Below are 18414 nucleotides of genomic sequence, written 5' to 3' on the forward strand. Positions count from 1 at the left end.
CATGTCTTGAAAGGTGTATGATAATGCCATATATGTTCAAGTTAACTGTAAACCAATTACGTATCACCTCATGTTTTCCTGTTTGCTACTTTCTGTACCAAATACTATAAAAGAATATGCCTGGGCGGTGTCTGGTGACCAGGCTTTCTTTTCCACATGAGTGGAAGTCTGTACCTATTTGCGCAGATAATTAAATAAATAATTCTTGTTTCTCCAATCCTTCGTGGTCTTTTCTCCTTCAATTGAAAAGTGGGCATAGCCCCATATCATTTCTGGCAACCCAGATGGGACTAGGGGTCTTAAACTGCCCCTCTCCTAAGGAGGGAAGGAGTTTTGGGACTCTCTGAGTGGTGAGTTCGTCCACTGCCTCAGCCTTGTTGGGCCAGGGAGAACATCCCTTTAGTGGTGCCACCGGACCTTTGATCCGAGGGACTTCTCACTGGTTCAAGGCGGGACAGTCGTGCTAACCATCACAAGAATCACCAGAAGGAGGAGACCAAGGAAACCAGAGGCACCTGGCTAGAGGAGAACAGACGCCTGCAGGCAAGTATAAGGGGAAAAGGTTAACACCCTCTCTTCTAAAGAGACGGTGGTGGAGGACTGATCACCCCCCATTAACAGGAAAAGGTGGGAGGTTGTCAAGTGTGTGACAGGAAAGCAAACCCCTTGTGTGTCTTGAGAATGAAAGGACCCCTTACCTTCCTCTAGATTTCCCTTTCCCTAATTGTTTTTGTCTGGTACCCTGGGAGGAAAATGGGAGGAGGAAGTAGTCCTTTGGAGTGTATGTTGAAAAACTTCAAGGCAGGGTATGTTTCCCAGGATTTTGGAATTAAGTGGAGTAAGCAGAAAATGAAAACCTTCTGCAAGGCAGAATGGCCTCAAAGAAAGAGGAACTTTTGACACATCATTAGCCCTAGAGGTCCATCAAATAGTGCTTCAGGAAAAAGGCAAAATTAAGAAACCACCCCCCCCCAGTCATACCTAGTTGCCCAGTGGAATTACCATACTCACCACCACCACATGAATTTTTAGCAGCATTGGGATCCTCAATAAGGGAAGGAGGATCAGTAGGACTGGACCACCTCTCCCAATTTTTGGAAGGCTTTAGTGGAGAGGACAAGGGCCTGGTTGGGATAGAGCCCGGGGTCCAGGATAGGTCCATGCAAACAGGAATCTCACCAAAAGCTTCTATCCCAGAATTTAAGGGTTGGGGAGAAGTAGGGGGTGTGAGACCAAAGGTCCCAGTAAGGGATAGTGCCTGAGGTCCTAGATAAGTCTGTAGGGGCTGACTCTTTGCCAACAGCCTCAACCCCAGAGGGAAAAGGGGGTGAGGTAAGGGGGGCAATTGTCAGGTCACCCTCACAGGACAGTAGCCAGAAAGATGTTTGTGAACAGGGAAAAGGAACAGGGAAAGAAAAGGACCGGAAAATAAAGACGTCCATAAACGTTATGGACTGACTCTGGGATGAAACCAGTGTGCCATATGTACAAAAGAAAGGACACTGGAAAGGGGAGTGCCCAGAAAAGGATAAGGAAATGGCACCAGTGGGGAATAAGGGAAGGTTTGCAAATAACTTCAGGGGTGGCCGAGGCCAAAGCCAGAGAGGGCGGGGCAAAAAGGTAGGATTTTCAAAGCCCCCTCTCATGGGTCTGGCAGAGGTGGAGGAATGGGACTGAAGCCGACCAGGCTCAGTAAACCTCCAAAAAGGAAATAAGCCTATGCTCAGTATAGTTATTGGAGGCAAACCTATCCCCTTCCTAATGGACACTAGTGCCACATGGTCAGTACTGACGCAACCCCTAGTGCCAGCTTCCCCCTACTCTATAAATATACAGGGAGCGACAGGAAAAACATTGAAAAGGCCTTTCCTAGAACTGTCGTGTCCCACTCCTCCGCTGACGGCTGGGTCAGGGAAATCCGAATCAGGCGTGCCTCTGCAGCTCTGCCAAAGTCCTAGCAAAGTCCTCAAGGCAGGCAGAAGACCAGAAAGTGACTTCAGCAAGATATGTTCGACTTTGCCTGACTCAGAGAATGCCAGAAAGCAGATCCTTTATATAGGCCATGGGGTGTGGCTCCATGACTCAGCACTTATCCAGGCCTGCCCCTCCCTTCCTTCTGACGCCGCCGCCTATCAATTCTTCTGAAGCGAGGGTCACTCCAGTCGGCAGCTGTTGGCAATTGACCTCCCTCAGGCTCACATGCTGTGGGGTAGGGGGAGGGGTCTAGTTGCTCCGTTTGCCTGGGCATGGAGCCAGGGCTGGGGCCGGGAGGTGCTTCCTCCTGTCTGGGCATGAAGCCAGGGCTGGGGCCGGGAGGCATACTAGGACATTCCTCAGCGTTCGGAAGCAGATAAGAAGGCCCCGGCTGCGGTGAGAGCGGGCAAGACACAACAAGAACTAGTAACCATTGCAGGAAAAAGCAATACATAGATGGTCTATTAGGACAGTTAGAGGAGGAAGTGAAAAGGAACCGCTCAGATGGGGAAAAGAGGAAGAGAAAAGCTTCACAACTTTAAAAAAACATCTTTACTAGCTTAGGTTTTCTAAACCTTGAAAAGGCTTTCCAGCTTTATGTGGATACAAAGGAGAACGTCACAGTGGGGGTGCTGACCCAGAAAAGGGGAATATGGTTTTGTCCAGTTGCCTCTAATTAGATAATGTGGCATAAGATCGTAAACCTCCAGAAACCATAGTTAGGAAAACTCTCAAGAGTCTGGATCTTTAAAGATAAGCCGGCGTTGGCTGGGAGATTCAAGCTAGGATCAGAGGGGACAGAACATCATCAGGGCAATGTTAGGAATCGTATGTACATACATGGGTTGGCCTGGGTTTATTCCAACCAGGACTAAAAAGGGCTCATGAAGTGTTAAAAGCATTATTGCAGATCATTATAGATATGGACTACTATCCAAAATCTCTTCGGATAATAGTCCTGAGTTTATACACAAGGCTACTTAGAAGTTTTAGGTTTAGGTTTAGGTTTAGGTTTATTTAATTTCTATACTGCCCTTCTCCCGAAGGACTCAGGGCAGTTTACAGCCAGAATAAAAACAACGAAATACAAAAATTAAAAACAAATTTAAAAGATAAATATTCGAATTTGGCTAAAAACAATAAAAACCCCAAATTAAAAACCATTAGGCCAGTCCTGCACGATGGAATAAAAATGTTTTCAGCTCGCGTTGAAAGGTCCGAAGATCAGGAAGGTAGCCGACATTTTGAGAATAACGTGGAAGCTTCTTTGTTCTTTCCAAACGGAAAAGTAGTGGTAATATTGAAAAGCTGATAGATCAATAAAGGACAAATTAGCAAAAATATGTCAAGAAACACACCTAAAATGGCCAGATGCCCTCAACATGGCTCCCATGGCTGTTGGGTGTGCCCCAAAAGGTGATTTGAAAATGTTACCCTTTGAAATGCTGCATGGGCAAGCCCCTAATCTGGTTAGGCCAAAATTACAAAACAACATACAGTTGGCTGATACTGTTATGTTCAGACAGTTACAAGCTCATAGCCTAGTGGTTACAAGATTACAGAACTATGTGTTATCATGCAGACTTCAGGATTTGGTCACAGCAACCCATAAAATATGCCCAGGAGATGAGGTATGAAAGAGGCCATCAGACAAGCTCATAGATAAACTTACCAGATTTAGAGAGGCCATTTGCAAGCTGTTTGCAAATGCAAAGGAAAATGTACTGGCGGAGGTCTCAGAGAGTAAAACGTGCTGCTTATCTGTTAAAACATTTGAATAACGTAGCAAAAGATTGGGCTGCTTGTCTGAAAGCTGTGGGAGGAACGGCTTTGTAAACACAGGAAGTAATGTCCTTCCTGTTAAAGACAACTTCAGCTTTAATTGCAATAATACAAGAGCAACCAATAGATTTAAATTTAATGTCAACCGCTTTAATCTAGATTGCAGAAAATATGACTTCTGTAACAGAATCATCAGTGCTTGGAATACTTTACCTGACTCTGTGGTCTCTTCCCATAATCCTAAAAGCTTTAACCAAAAACTTTCTACTATTGACCTCACCCCATTCCTAAGAGGACCATAAGGGGCGTGCATAAGCGCACAAGCGTGCCTACCGTTCCTGTCCTATTGTTTTTCTTTTCTTCTTCTTATATATATGTATATATATATATGCTTATACCTCCTAATATTTACTCATATATATGTTTATATACTATATAATCTTTTTGTATGATCCTTACATACATTGTTGTGACAAAATAAATAAATAAAATTAATTAATTAATTAACAGTTAGGGCAGGAAATAAATGTTTATACACCAATGCTAAAACACCAGGGTGTCAGAAGAGAGTATCAGATACAGAACAAGGAAATAACAAGGCTGACTAGGCAGCTGGAAGGGCAGTGCAAAGGGACACGACGTGGAGGAAAACCTAGTTGTGTGGGTCCCAACTTGGATCGTCCATTGATGATCGACCCTTCAAAAATGACAAGGAAGAGTCTAAAATCCCCTTTACTTCATAATGTGTCTCTCCGGCCACCACTATGAACTTTGGTGCCATTGAAGCTATCGGTCTCAGTTCAGAATCAACTTCCACTTTTAACAAGCTACTCTGGAACCGGGTACACCTTCCACAAAAGAAGGGAGCAACTAAGAAATGAAGCAAGAAAATTATGGCTTCAGCTAGAGTCGTTTCAAGAGTTGACACTAAAATCAGAAAGAGAAAAAAATAGAAAACAAATGCAAAGTGCAAAAACAGAAAGAAAAAAGCAAAAGAAAGGAAAGAAAAAATATTTTTTAAAAAGGAACATTCAAGACCTGATTCCCAATACTCCTTGCAACAAGTTCAGGCAAATATAATATTTCCCCATACCCATAAGATTATATACACATTTCACTGTTCCCATAATATCCCCACCCTGATCCATTCACAAATCCAAAAATTTCTGTCCAAGTACTGGCAGAAAGTTCATGAAGGGTTTTCAGAATTTTATAGACATATTTATTTTAACCCTGATCAAACAAGTCAATATTACCTTTCTTTTAGTTTTGACAATCTTGATCTTTTCATCAGATTGCTTTTTAAGGCTTGAATTTCCATGCAAATTTTTTCTTACTTTTCAAATATTTCTTCAAGGATTTAGAAATCTTTTGTACATCCAACATTAAATCCATGTAACATCCTTTGGTCACGTGACTATGTTTTATAATGGCTTTGCTGAAAATCAGCATTTCCTTTCAGTTTTTTGACAAAACTGAACCATAGTGAGCTGTTGGTTCACTAATGATCACATAACAATTGCTGCAAAAAAGGTTATAAAAATCAGGTTGGTCATGTGGGTCACCCAATTTATGACTGTCACAAGTTACACCTGTGATGAGCAGGCATCATTTATAGTCAGAACCTAAACTTTTCCCAACCTATCAAGATGGCTTGAATCTTGGTTTCCAAACAATTTGTCCAACAGACATCCAGATATTGGTTTCGGAAAAGCTATCTTAGGACATTCTAAAAAATAAGCTTCAAAGAGTCTTGCCTTTCCCCTACACACCAGACATTTGTGGAAAGAAAATATGATAAGGTCGCAGATGAGCCATCTTCTCATTCCTGTCCCAGGCAGACTTGGGGATAAGCCAGGAATGATTTTGAAATAAAACTACAAAGCCTGGTGCCAAGTAAAACCTCATTTGGTTTTCATATTATGAAGAAATAGTCTTCTTAGAACTATTTGGAGGGTGGGGGAGTTGAGTCATTGTGATTTGTGAACAGATTGTCCTCTGGCTCCCCCTCATGAATCAAAGTGAAAATATTATTTTCACTTTTAATTCACTCTTTTCAAGAGATTATAGCAAATACCTAAGACTATCAGATGTGGATTGCAAAACTCAGGTTTGCAAATATGGCAGTGAAGAGGGATAAAGATGCCATGAACAGGTCACCGAGATTTTTAAGCTCAGGTCTGCTGGCCCTATGTAAACTATGGCTTTTTTAAAATCATGGTTCCTTTGAATAAGCCTATTGGCTTTGCCCTGTCAATATGCTAGCCACAAATAAGGGGGAGGGGGAATGGAAGAAAATATTTGTAGTTCAGAGCTGAACTGTGGTGTGGGGTCCTTGGTGCTCTCTGAGCTAGGTTCTTTTCTTGCAGGCACTTCATTAACCCAACTACCGTTGGTGCTAGAAGGGAGTGGGGTTTGCAAGGATGAGGAAGAAGAAGACAGTAGGGCCCTTGGTGTCCTCTGATGCTAGGTTGTTTTCTTGCAGACATTACAGGTAGGTAACCTCATCAGATGCACTGTATAGCATCTGTTTAACTGTTGAGCTGTTTAAAAAGGCCTAAAGAATTTCCTCTTTCTATAGTTGAACACACCTATTATTACCAGAAGGACTAACGGGAAGTTTATTTAGATATTTTGACTGCATGAATTATGTTTATTCCATTTCCTTCTGGTAAGAGTAGTGATTTAAAGGTTAATACATTAACTGCAAATATACGTTATACATATATTTATATAACCGATATCTCTAAGAATATCCATTCACAAGAGCTGTTAAATTTTTACAAGTCCTTTCCATTTCTTGGAAATCAAATCAAATAAATCCACGCCCAACGCTGAGAAAAATTTGACTATGCTCAGCACAGTGCATCTCTAGCGCCGCCAAAGACGGAGAAGCAGCTTGCTGTGTGATGTGGAACCAGGCCAGCCTAAACCTGGTGTGCGGCCTTGGAGCAAACAAGACCGAGCTAGGCTTGTCAAGGGGGCAGATGGGCATTTCCTACTCCAAAACTGGACAACCCCTCTGGGCAAAGATTGCAATCCCAAAGTCGAGATCACTGTTGCCCAGAGCAAGGCAAGCTAGAAAGTGCCAAGCCCCACGAACTGGCCGGAAGGCGCGCTGATGCTCCGGCTTTCTTCTCCAAAGTCTGCAGAACTTAGTTTGGCCGAGCCTGGTTGGCATGTGGCTTCTGGAACATCGCCTGCCCTGCGAACTGCGGAGCCAGCCCAGTTGGTTTATGATTCAGCATGCGGGGTAAACCAAGATGGCTGTGTTGGGTTGAATCCAAAGGCTGAATTTCACCGTGTTTTGCATTCACACGAAATAATAAACCATATTGTTTTCATCCTAAGGGGCATGAATCCCCCCCAACTTATTGTACACCAAACCACCACCATCCCAAAACAATCAAAATTAGAATTACTGAAGTTCTGTAATGGGTACGCACAGCCACTAGGTTTCTAAATGACCCGATTAAAGGTATTGTGTGAATTCGGGTTAATTGAGTTACTAGGTTAAGTAGATGCACCTCTGTTGCATCGTACTGTAATCAGGTGCGCTTTGTTGTAATGTACAGTGTATCTCTATTCCAACCTTTCCCAATCAGACTCCAGAATTCCCATTCATAGACTGGGGATTGTGATAGTTGGAAGTCCAGCCCATCCGGATTTGGGGCTCCATCATCCACTATAAAACCCAGGATTCATGTGAGCACCCAGTTCCGCTACTCAAATGCCCCCACTTTAGGGAGATCCATATTCTACCTCTGGTTTAAACCCCAGCCATCATTTGCCCCTGCGAGAAAAATTAAGAGACACACAATATATGCAAATATCTCTCTACTTTTCATGGCAATGTTTTACTAAGAAGTCGTCTGGTTGCTAGTGTTTCACCTGACCAACCTCGAAGAGACATTGTTGGGATCATAAAATGTTCCTTGAGTTGCACACAGAAACGAAGTAAAACCTGCCAGGAATATATTTCCAGAGGAGCTAACTCATTGATGCGCAGTAAGACTCCCTGGTTAAGTCAACATAAGTATACATGGTTTTCATCTGTAAATTGGGGAAAAGATTTGTTCTTTCAAACTGCCTCCGCCTTTACAGCTATGGAATTTAGCAAAACTGGATTTTGCAAGGGCGTGTATTTTTCCCCGTGAGAGAAAGGGGCAGAGGGAGAGATTGATTTCTAGATGGAATGTTTAATACCAGAAGGCGTTATGTGCACCAGAAGGCGTTATGTGCACCAGAGCGCTGGAAAGCCAACAACCAGCTGGCTGAGCTAGGGTGATGTCACACATGGCCACAGAGGGGTCTGTGTACCACCTCTGACACGCATGCCATAGGTTCGCATGCCACGGTCCTAGGATTTGCATTTCCCCTTTTGCCTATAGAGCCAGCCATGACCTCTACACAGCCCCATAGGAATCCAGAAGATATAAAAACCCACCCACTCTCAACCATTTTGTCAGCTGTCCCAGAATCACATGTGGTTCTACTTTATCAATAAACGGACCCTCTTTCCAATCAGTCTCCAGCCTCCATTTTATTTCCCGCGTCCTTCTTGCAGCTTAGAACTGGACCTGGAATTTTTTCTTCCAAAATGACAATGCAGGTTCTCATAAGATTTCTCATCCATATATTGTGGGAGAGCATTGAATAGCTTACATCTCTGCCAAACGAACAAAAGTCAGGAGTCTGGCAGCACCTTTCCCAGCTCACCAATTTTATTAAAAAGTTTGTTTTTCATGAGCAGTAGCTGACTGTACCTGATGCACAGAAGTGAGCTACAGCTCACAAAAGCCGATAACCCATTAAATTTGACCATCACTTTTCGGGGTTTCGTGTTGGTGTCCCATCTAACGTCCAACCGGTTCTGACTTCCCTTTGTGAAAATCTTCCAGTTGAGTTCAGCTCCGGATGCCTTCGTGGAGACGCCCCTTAAGCTCTCTCAGCCACAGCGCAGCTGCTCCCGCGCCAAGATCTCCAGGTTGTCTCCCTTCCTAAACCCCCACCACCACCCCCACGCTTGCAAGATCAGGCCAGGAGGTCTCTCCCTCCTTTTCTAACTCTAGGGCTGCCCTGCGTGCGTGATGACGTCAGAGCGGCAGAGGCGGGGCCGGCTGTTGGCGCTGTCAAGCCGAGCGCGCGGGGGGCGGCGGAGAACACCGAAGAGGCGCTGGCAGGTAACGGGCCGTGAGGGGGGGGGAAGTGCTGAGGCGCTAAACGGGGCCCCCCCGAAAGCCACCGGCGCAGAGGAACTATCGGGGCGGCAACGGCTGACGCCGCCCTTCCCGGAGGCCGGGGCGGTCCTACAGGCCGGCGTGTCCTTGAGGCGACGTCGCTCGGGATGGAACGGTGGATGGGTGGGCGAGCGGGCGGGCAGTCAGTCAGACCCCGCGCGCCTTCTCGACTTTCTCGCGCATGCGCCGCTTCTCTCTCTCTCTCTCTCTCTCTCTCTCTCTCTCTTCCCCCCCCTCACTTTACCCACCGCTTCCTACTTGAGAGTAATGCCTGCCGGCCGGCTGGCTGGCTGAGCCGGCTTCTTCCGCCTTTGCCAGAACCGGCCCGAGCTCCTTTCCTCGGGGCCTCTCAGGTGGTCCAGTTTCTGGGCGGGGGACTCGGTTAGGGCTCCCCCCACCTTCTCCTCCTCCTTTCTTATGAATGAAAGTCATGGCGAGGGAAGGAAGTGGCCAAGCCAGTAATTAGATCTCTTTGAAGTCAAAGTCACTTTGATCAAACAGCAATACTGACAGTGATTTTTGCTAAGGGAGAAAGAAAAGCTTTACTATATACACACTTAGTTATTCCTGTACGGGCTGCAAAATGTATAGCACAGACCTTCAGCGGTGTTTCTCAAACTTGGTAACTTTTAAAGAGGGGTACACTTCAACTCCTAGAATTCCCCAGCTGGAAGTTGGAAGCCCACACTTCTTAAAACTGGCAGGTTTGAGAAGCGCTGAGCTACAGGAAAGTCTTGTTTAACACTTTGCTGCCTTGTAGAGATCCGAATATATGCATCATTATTATTATTATTATTATTATTATTATTATTATTATTATTATTATTATTATTATTATTATTATTATTATTATTTGAATTTATATCCCGCCCTTCTCCGAAGACTCAGGGCGGCTTACACTGTGTTAAGCAATAGTCTTCATCCATTTGTATATTATATACAAAGTCAACTTATTGCCCCCAACAATCTGGGTCCTCATTTTACCTACCTTATATATAAAGGATGGAAGGCTGAGTCAACCTTGGGCCTGGTGGGACTTGAACTTGCAGTAATTGCAAGCAGCTGTGTTAATAACAGACAGACTTAGTCTGCTGAGCCACCAGAGGCCCCATATAGTATAAATCTAGGTACTCCTATGCACATTTAAGCACAAACCATAGGAGCCGTCCATGTTTGTTGTTAGTTTAGTCCTTGATATGAACTGTTATGGATTGTCAGTCCTGGTCTTTGGTTTAGGATGCTGTGGGGATCCAGCAAGTTGTGATTTACTCAATACGTTGTGGTTAGGTGACTCAAAATGTAAATCAAACCCACACATCAAAGCCTAACGGATTGGGATAGGTTGAAATATTGTAAAATAAATAAAATATTTGGACTTCTCGTAAAGACTTGGCTCTCTCTCCCTTCCTCCTCATTTTTAAACTTCATATTTGCCAGACAAGTGGAGGGAGAAAAGTTCAAGTAAGAAATTGAAGCATATAAAATGAAACATTTTGGGGGACAGTAACAATGAAATAATATAAATAGTTGTTTTAAAAGTTTTGGTTGGCACCCAAAACCCAGTAAAACTGGCACTACATGTAACTTCCTATGAAGAATAGCCTATAATGAATAGCAACAGGATATACCTCCATACGTGTTTGGGTCTCAAACTTTTAAGCATAAAGAGCAGCATGTTGACCAGGTTAGCAAGAATCAGTGAATTCTTTATATAAAATAAGTTCTTTAGAGCCTAGCCAAATATTACGACTGATGATTATTGATGGATATAAGAGAACCACTTTGGTGTAATGGTAAAGACACCAGAACGGGAAATTATAGATGACTTTGGGCCAGCCACTTTCTTTCAGCTCTAGGAAGGAGGCAATAGTAAACCTCTTCTGAAAATCCTTGCCAAGAAAACTGCAGGCAGTCACCAGGTGTCAACTTTGACTTGAAGGCACTCCACAACATGACTAAATTGAGACTCCTCCATTTGTGTTAGAACTTAACCACTGTACCATATAGTATTTATCATTTTGTGCATAACACATTGTGCTCAACTAAAATTAAGTTTGCAGAATCTATACTTCAGTCTCCTGTGGGAATTTATCCAATGTCTTTACCTGTTGTGTGAATCAGGCCATCATATTAAAACTGTAATATGGCTTGTGATATTATATGTTATATGAAGATAGCAATTGTGTTTTATAAAGGTAGCTTTATAGTGTTTCATGAACTCAGTCAAAGTGTTGTAAGGGGCCCTAGAACATAAATGAGTTAAAGACAATAAAAGTATTATTTTGCTTGCTGAGCCAATTGCAGATATACTATTAATGTTAGTATATCTTAGGCACTTACTATTTGGTACATGTTGCACGAGGAAGACAAAGAGGTAACCACTGGACATTTGGTTCAGTTACAAGAAGGAGAAATGACAGAAATAGCTAGCGTGGTTACTATATCTCATGGAACAACAAAGCTACCTCCGTATACACTGTTCTTCTCCAAGGTGACTGTGTTCAGTTGAGCTGCCCTTCCTTCTGTAGTTATAAGGAAGGAAATCTCAACTAATGAGATTTTCTCTCACTTAAAATGTAAGTAAATTGTAAGTGTCTGTTCTGGGTATAAGGTCCTAGTTATTTAATCTGCATAGATTCTTATCAGGCTGAATGAAGTCTTGTCAATTGTACTTCTTGTTTTCTATTCAGAGCTACTTTAAAATGTTGCTGCTTCTCTTGTCCTTGTGTTGTTCGGTGATCTCTTTACAATTATGGTAAAGGAACCTTGCAGCACCCTTTTATGAGAACATGGTTCTGGAACCACCAAACTGTATTTCTTGTGTAGATTTCAAACAAATAGATTTATGTAAATTGTACAGTATGCTTTGTGCTGAGGTAGTTTGTCCAAGTCTCATCATTCTTCCTTTTATATAAATACATAATGGTCTGCCATTAAGCCAGATCATTTTATTAGTGAAATCATTCAGATTACTCAGGGATGTATCCTATTGACTTTATCAGTTGAATATAATGCGATATTGAATATCACTTAGAGGCAGTATGCTCTCTCTTTAACTCTATTCATGACATTTAAACCAGGGCAAAATGAATATTGGTGTTTGTGTATTATAACTAAGTAGATCTCTTTGAAGCAAGAGGTTTAAGGAAGTTTTGTTTGTGTCTTCCACACATACATTTTAATACTAAACTGTCATACTACTATATAAATCGGGGTAGTCAACCTTTTTATACCTACCGCCCACTTTTGTATCTCTGTTAGTAGTAAAATTTTCTAACCGCCCACCAGTTCCACAGTAATGCACCATGTATCATCGTCTGCGCATGCCTCTTGCAGATCGTGGATTGGGTTTGGGGGGTGGGCGCCAACTACCAACTCTGCTTGTCTGTTACAGCTGGGTGGTGTGGGGGGAGATGTGCAAGCTATTCTGGGATGAGACTCTTTTGTTTGCAATCGCACTATAGCGCCATTTAGTTTCACTTACGTAACGTGAACTAAACTTATGCGCGGGCGATACAAATAGTATATTTTCAGAAATTTAAATTGTCATGGGGAATTTTATGAAAACCTAATGAAAATGTTTTTAAATAATGCTATGAATTTTTTTAAAAAAGTCAAATTTAAAAAAAGGAAAGTGCTTCAGTATCAGACAAAACCCCTACTGCCCATCATGAAAGCTGGAACCCCCACTAGTGGGCGTTAGGGACCAGGTTGACTACCACTGATATAAATTGTCTTAAAAGTATCTTAGGATTCTCCATAGTATATAATTATTATATAATACTCCATAGTATATAATATTCAACAGAAAGGACTGTGATTCCCACTCAGCCACAAAAGTTCTGAATGGGATGGAAGTCAGCAGAATGCTCCTTATATCAGTGTTCCAAGTAACACCCCCAACAACATCAAACTCCAAGGCTTGAAGTTCCTCAGAGCTTACTTTTATTAGAGATGTCATATTGGCACAGCTGGGAAAACGAATCTGAGAGCTTCCAGGTTTTCCACACTCAAAAGAAAATTCAAGACCTTGCCTCTCACCCACATGTCCACCACACGTCCAATCAGGTACCATCCGGAATAGAAGATACCTCCTCATTCTTCTCAACACAGCTGCAGGGCACAATGGCCTTGACTTTCTGTAAAGAATTTTATTTTGACTACATATCTTCTTCACTCTATACAATCCCCCCTCCAAGTTTCCCACAGTAGAATTTGTGGCAGGCCTGAAGTCTGAAGGCACAAAGGTATAAAGATGGTTTCCAGGTCTGACACCTTTTCTTTGTCAAAGGATCTTGAAAAGGGTTCAGCTGAGTTAGTGAATGAGAGTTAGTTCCCTGCACTCAGCTTTCTGTCACATGTGTATGAGTAACATTAAGATGTTCAAGAGTATATTATTTTTATTTATTATTATTTAATATTATTATTAAATACCTGTATCCCAATTGGTCTCATCTACCTATACTATGTTTGTATTTCCTCCATGAAATTAGAAAGATTTGTCTTCTTCAGACATATTATAGAGCAAAATAGTGGTATCAGGATAGAGCAGATGCAAATATAGCAGTTGTATTTTGTATTAGTTGTATCTATTGAGATAAATTAGTCAATAAACTGCCTCTCATTAATGGATGATGGCAGGGTAAATTAATTTGACAATTTAATTTGCAAAGAAACCCTCCTTTTTCTTTTTCAAATATTGCTTTAAATAAAAGCTTCCATTTTCTAATTTCCGGACAATCATGCTTCCTTTTGGTTGCAAAACCAGTAAAATTAGGCTTCCATATGATTATTGAAAATAGGCACATGATCTAAATTTAAAACATTATAATCATGAGCCTAGAACAATAACTTACGTACTAAGAAGTAAGATAATGATTGGAAAGCAACTTGTATTGTTTGGATACTGTGTATCTGTTCTTATCAAACACAAAACCATTATCTCAAGGGAAACTAAAGCATTGCATTATTCTACAGTTTAATAATTTAAATAGCCTTGATTAGTTTCATATTCATGAGATACTTACCGTATTTTTCTGTGTATAAGACGCACCTTAATTTGGGGGGAGGAAAACAAGAATTCTGCCTCTGCTTACCAGTATCAGGATCAGCGGCGTCCTCACTTCCATTCAGATTTTGATAACGAGAGCAGCCTGGGGAAACGCGGAGGTCGGGACTTGCTTGGCGAAGCAGGTGCTGTGCAGGGGGCAAAAGGCAAGGCGCTGCCACCCATCGCCTGGAGATCTCCGCTGCCTCCCCAGTTCCAAAAATGGGGTGTGCAGAGGCAAAGAAAGAAAATCCCGTTTTTGGGCGGTTCCATGCAGCAGAGATCGTGGCAACAGTTTTCGGGTGGCAGAACCTTGCCTTACACCTCCTGTGCAGCGCCCAGCAAGCCACCAGTTCTCCACTAAGGCTGAGACATTGGTCAAACATGGGTTGCTACAGCCGGATCTGCCTAGAGACTGAGTCATAGTTTTTTGACTGCGCCCCTTCCTCCTTCCTGTTGGGCCCAGTTTCGACACAGTCAGCCTGAGAGAAACATCTCTAGCAGATCTGGCTTCCAGCCCATTTCTGTTCGATTCTTTCAGAGTCATTGTGAGTTTTTTGACCAAAAAATTTCTTTTTTCTAATCAGGAAATATACCGTTCTACCAGGCTTGCTTCAGTCTAGCAGAGCCATACTGGTCTACTTGCCTTTTTTGGGAGCGCACTGGTCTACCTTCTTTAAAAATAGAGGCACGGGTCTACTAATTGTCTTTTTTTTGGAGCGCACCAGTCTACCTTCTTTAAAAATAGAGGCACCAGTCTACTAGCTACCTACAGCACTGATCAGCTGTAGTGCGGCCCTTTGAAGCAGATGCAAGACCGTTTTCATGAGGACGCTTGGCTGTGCAGTGCACAGAGTCTGACAACCTCTGAAGGGTGGAGGGCGGCAGGTGGTGAGGCCACATTCGGTGTATAAGATGCACCCAGATTTTCACCCTCTTTTTGGGGGTAAAAAGGTGCGTCTTATACACCGAAAAATACGGTAACAAGTTAAGTAGATGATTGAGAAATGAATAGCTTTTAAAATAACTGATTTAACTAAAGCAATGAGTTTCAAAGAATCAAAATATTTTTATAATGAACTTCATTTAAAATTTTTAAAAGTCAAGTTAAAATATCATAAACTATGAACTATTTTAAGTCTAATAAATACTGTATAGTAACTGAAACAAGTAATTTTTGGTAATTGCATAGTATGTTTATTAGTAGTGACCAGAGTTTTGAATTCAGTTTCAAAATGTGTTCTTTGGAGAATGAAGGAGCACAAACATAATACCTCTTTAAAATAGTTGCAACTTTTCCCAGCATAGTGTACAAACTTCAAAGCTATTCAGGTGTTTTAAAGATTTTTTTTAAACAGGCACTATGTTCATAGTCCCAGATGCACTGAAGCATAATTTTTTAACTGAATCCACATTACTGAAATAAGGATGTTGTGATTACTGACCTTCCCTCCTAGCATATAATCAGTACAAGGGTGAGTGAATAGTATATATAATAACTGATATTTCCTCTGATGAAATGGACTGTGAGCCATTAAAATATAGACAATAATAAACTGAGTTATCCTTTAAGGAGTCCTAAGATTGTTACTATTTTTGATGAAGAACTGACAACACTACTACGCTTTTGGACATTGTTTCATGTTGGAATTCTTCAAGCTGCCTTATATTGTGTGACAGCCATCTCTGAGTATCAATTTATTCTGAGGCTAGTACAAAAGAATTCTTAAGGAAAATCATTTTAAGCCTAATTATAAGCAACTGCTTTTTAGAGTATTGTACTAGAGAAAATTCAGATGTTCAAATTGTCACATTCTCATTTGTTGATGTGCAAAAACTATGAAGGGAAAGTTAGAAACAGTTATTATTTATTTAGCATATGGCAGCATTAAAATAGTGAATGATTCATTGAAAGTTCATGGGGAAAACCTGAACGAGTATGAATAAGATGGTAGGTAGAGAATGCTGTCTGATAAATATTGTTCATGTTCTGCAAGTGGAAGCTTTTGGGATAAGAGTTGCATCATCAGCGAAATTATAGGATAGATGGAAAGTAGTTGTGCCATTAAGAATAGACAGTACAAACTATATAATTCACTACCTCATATTTTTTAGTTCTTTGGTTTCTAAATCTGTAAGGGAAATGGCATGAACTAGAGAGATTTTTAATCAGATCCACAATATCTCTTATATTCTCCATCTGAATAGTGAAAGACTAAATATAAATTGCCATAGTCTGTATAGACCGCTTGATTAATTTAATAGTCTATGTACTTTTGTTTAATTGCTGACTCTGTTTTTATTTTTCTCCCAACAGGAACTTGTCTGTTGCTGCAGGACAAAAATGTTTCACTTAAGGACTTGTGCTAGTAAACTAAGGCCATTGACTGCCTCACAGACTGTTAAGACAATTTCTCAAAACAAACCAGCAGCAGCACCAAGGACGTTTCAACAGATCAGGTGCTACAGTGCACCTGTTGCTGCTGAGCCATTTTTGAGTGGGACTAGTTCAAATTATGTGGAGGAAATGTACTATGCTTGGTTGGAAAATCCAAAAAGTGTACATAAGGTAAGGAGTAGCCTCCCTAGAATAAAGCTTTTTCTTCTGCACTTTGGTACTCATGGTTTAAGGCTAAACATTTTCAGGTAAGTATAGTTGGTCATAGCAGAAGCTCCACCTTGAAGATGATGCTGGAACCTTTCAATTCATTCCAGTTCTACAGAAACATGGTCAACACAGCACAAAACTGATGAGAAAGGCAACATTTGAACAAATTTGAAAAGTTTGTGATCATCTTCCTCTGAAGAATTATTCTCCTAATTTTGTCAAGGATACCAAAAAAGAGCGATTTTCCTTCATTATTATCTGAGGAATCACAAAACATCTGTGGATCTTTGCTTCTGAAGTAATAGAGATGAATTATGGATTGGAGAAAAGCATTTGTATTGTTTATATGTTTATATTCTAAGCTGTTTGTACTGTTGTATAATCACTCTTTATACTGTTTATACTGTTTTATTATTTCAAACCAAATTCAAGAACCAGTGCAAGGCACAGTTTGCAAGGGCTGAGATTATTTAGCTGTAGTTGGTGCTAACATTATTTCAATATGTTACAACATACCAAAGGATAAAACTACATTATGAGATGCATCGCTGGTCCTATTTTTCTATTGCTCTGTTTGAAAACTATATAATAGAGGACTCATTAGTACTGGTTACTGCTTTGAGGAAGAAATCCTTTAAATTGGACAACTGAATGTGGCCATGAGAAAGAATTGGGCTAGAACAGGAGATGAAGTCCATAATTCTCTTTTTTTTTAATTTGCATTTATATCCTGCCCTTCTCCGAAGACTCAGGGCGGCTTACACTATGTTAGCAATAGTCTTCATCCTATTTGTATATTTATATACAAAATCAACTTATTGCCCCCAACAATCTGGGTCCTCATTTTACCTACCGTATAAAGGATGGAAGGCTGAGTCAACCTTGGGCCTGGTGGGACTAGAACCTGCAGTAATTGCAAGCAGCTGCTGTTAATAACAGACTGCATTAGCAGTCTGAGCCACAGAGCCACAATTGAATTTAATTGTTGATCATTACGAGTTTCTGTTCACAGTTCAAGGTAGTTGCAACACCAATAGATTCTCTAAACTTTTCTTTGAGAAAGTAGTCCCTGCCTCATGAGATAAGACTAAATAAAAACCTGGTGACTTGTTTGAAGGTCAGAGATTTATGGCATAGTAATCAGGTCTACTGACCTATTGTAAAACTGGCTAATTCAACATGTAATTTCCAAGGTAATGACAGAGCAAAAGGGAAATAGAAAAAAGAGATAGAATTCATGTTAGAGATAGTTCATGGATAAGCACTACAATAACTTTTGGTCTGAAGCACTTAAATACTATGGACAATTTAAGAGAAATGCAGAACAACACAAACTCAATTGGCTGATTACATTGATTGGTATTGGCCTATTGAAATGTACCAGTATTTTTTCACTGATTCCATACTTCACCAGCTGTCACTGAAAAATGAAGCATTGTAAAGCAATATTTACTGGGCATCATAATTTGTATTGCTTTTTTTCAGAATATACACCATTTATAAAAGCCCATAAAGTGCTGTAGAAATTAAGATGTCTCTATTCGGTAGGGAAATATTCTGAAAGTACAACTTGGTTTCTCCCTCTATTTTTTGGAGTTTCATATTTAAATATAAAAGTGCAGATCCAAGTATTCTCTTTTGGACTCTATTTTCTGTACAATGAGAAATTCTTTAAAAATGGAATGGTTTGCAAATAAAATCTGATACACATTTCTATGCAACCTAAATTATAGTTTCTAGATTACTTAAAATCATAAAATCAA

At 41.0% G+C, this 18414-nt stretch overlaps 2 protein-coding genes across 8 annotated transcripts in view; one reads left to right on the forward strand and one right to left on the reverse strand.

Moving 5' to 3' along the window:
- Nucleotides 1-16321, reverse strand: part of LOC131203687 (interleukin-36 alpha-like) — a 57436-nt gene extending 41115 nt beyond the window's left edge. Inside the window, exons 1-3 of one of the 4 annotated variants that reach the window (XM_058194151.1) lie at nucleotides 14093-16321; nucleotides 3647-3735; nucleotides 3157-3282 (exon numbers count right to left, since the gene is read on the reverse strand). In XM_058194151.1, the coding sequence (XP_058050134.1) occupies nucleotides 3199-3282; nucleotides 3647-3735; nucleotides 14093-14429 (510 nt within the window). In that variant the 5' untranslated portion in view covers nucleotides 14430-16321 and the 3' untranslated portion in view covers nucleotides 3157-3198. Of the gene's footprint in view, nucleotides 1-3156; nucleotides 3283-3646; nucleotides 3736-5012; nucleotides 5279-14092 lie in introns of those variants that run through there. The other 3 variants (XM_058194148.1, XM_058194147.1, XM_058194146.1) reach the window with 3 other exon arrangements.
- Nucleotides 8830-18414, forward strand: part of OGDH (oxoglutarate dehydrogenase) — a 58884-nt gene continuing 49299 nt past the window's right edge. For all 4 annotated transcript variants that reach the window (XM_058194142.1, XM_058194145.1, XM_058194141.1 and 1 more), the window contains exons 1-2: nucleotides 8830-8939; nucleotides 16361-16612. In XM_058194142.1, coding sequence (XP_058050125.1) covers nucleotides 8847-8939; nucleotides 16361-16612 — 345 coding nt within the window. In that variant the 5' untranslated portion in view covers nucleotides 8830-8846. The remainder of the gene's footprint in view (nucleotides 8940-16360; nucleotides 16613-18414) is intronic.

This window comes from Ahaetulla prasina, chromosome 9, assembly GCF_028640845.1.
Source record: "Ahaetulla prasina isolate Xishuangbanna chromosome 9, ASM2864084v1, whole genome shotgun sequence".
NCBI classification, from domain to species: domain Eukaryota; kingdom Metazoa; phylum Chordata; class Lepidosauria; order Squamata; family Colubridae; genus Ahaetulla; species Ahaetulla prasina.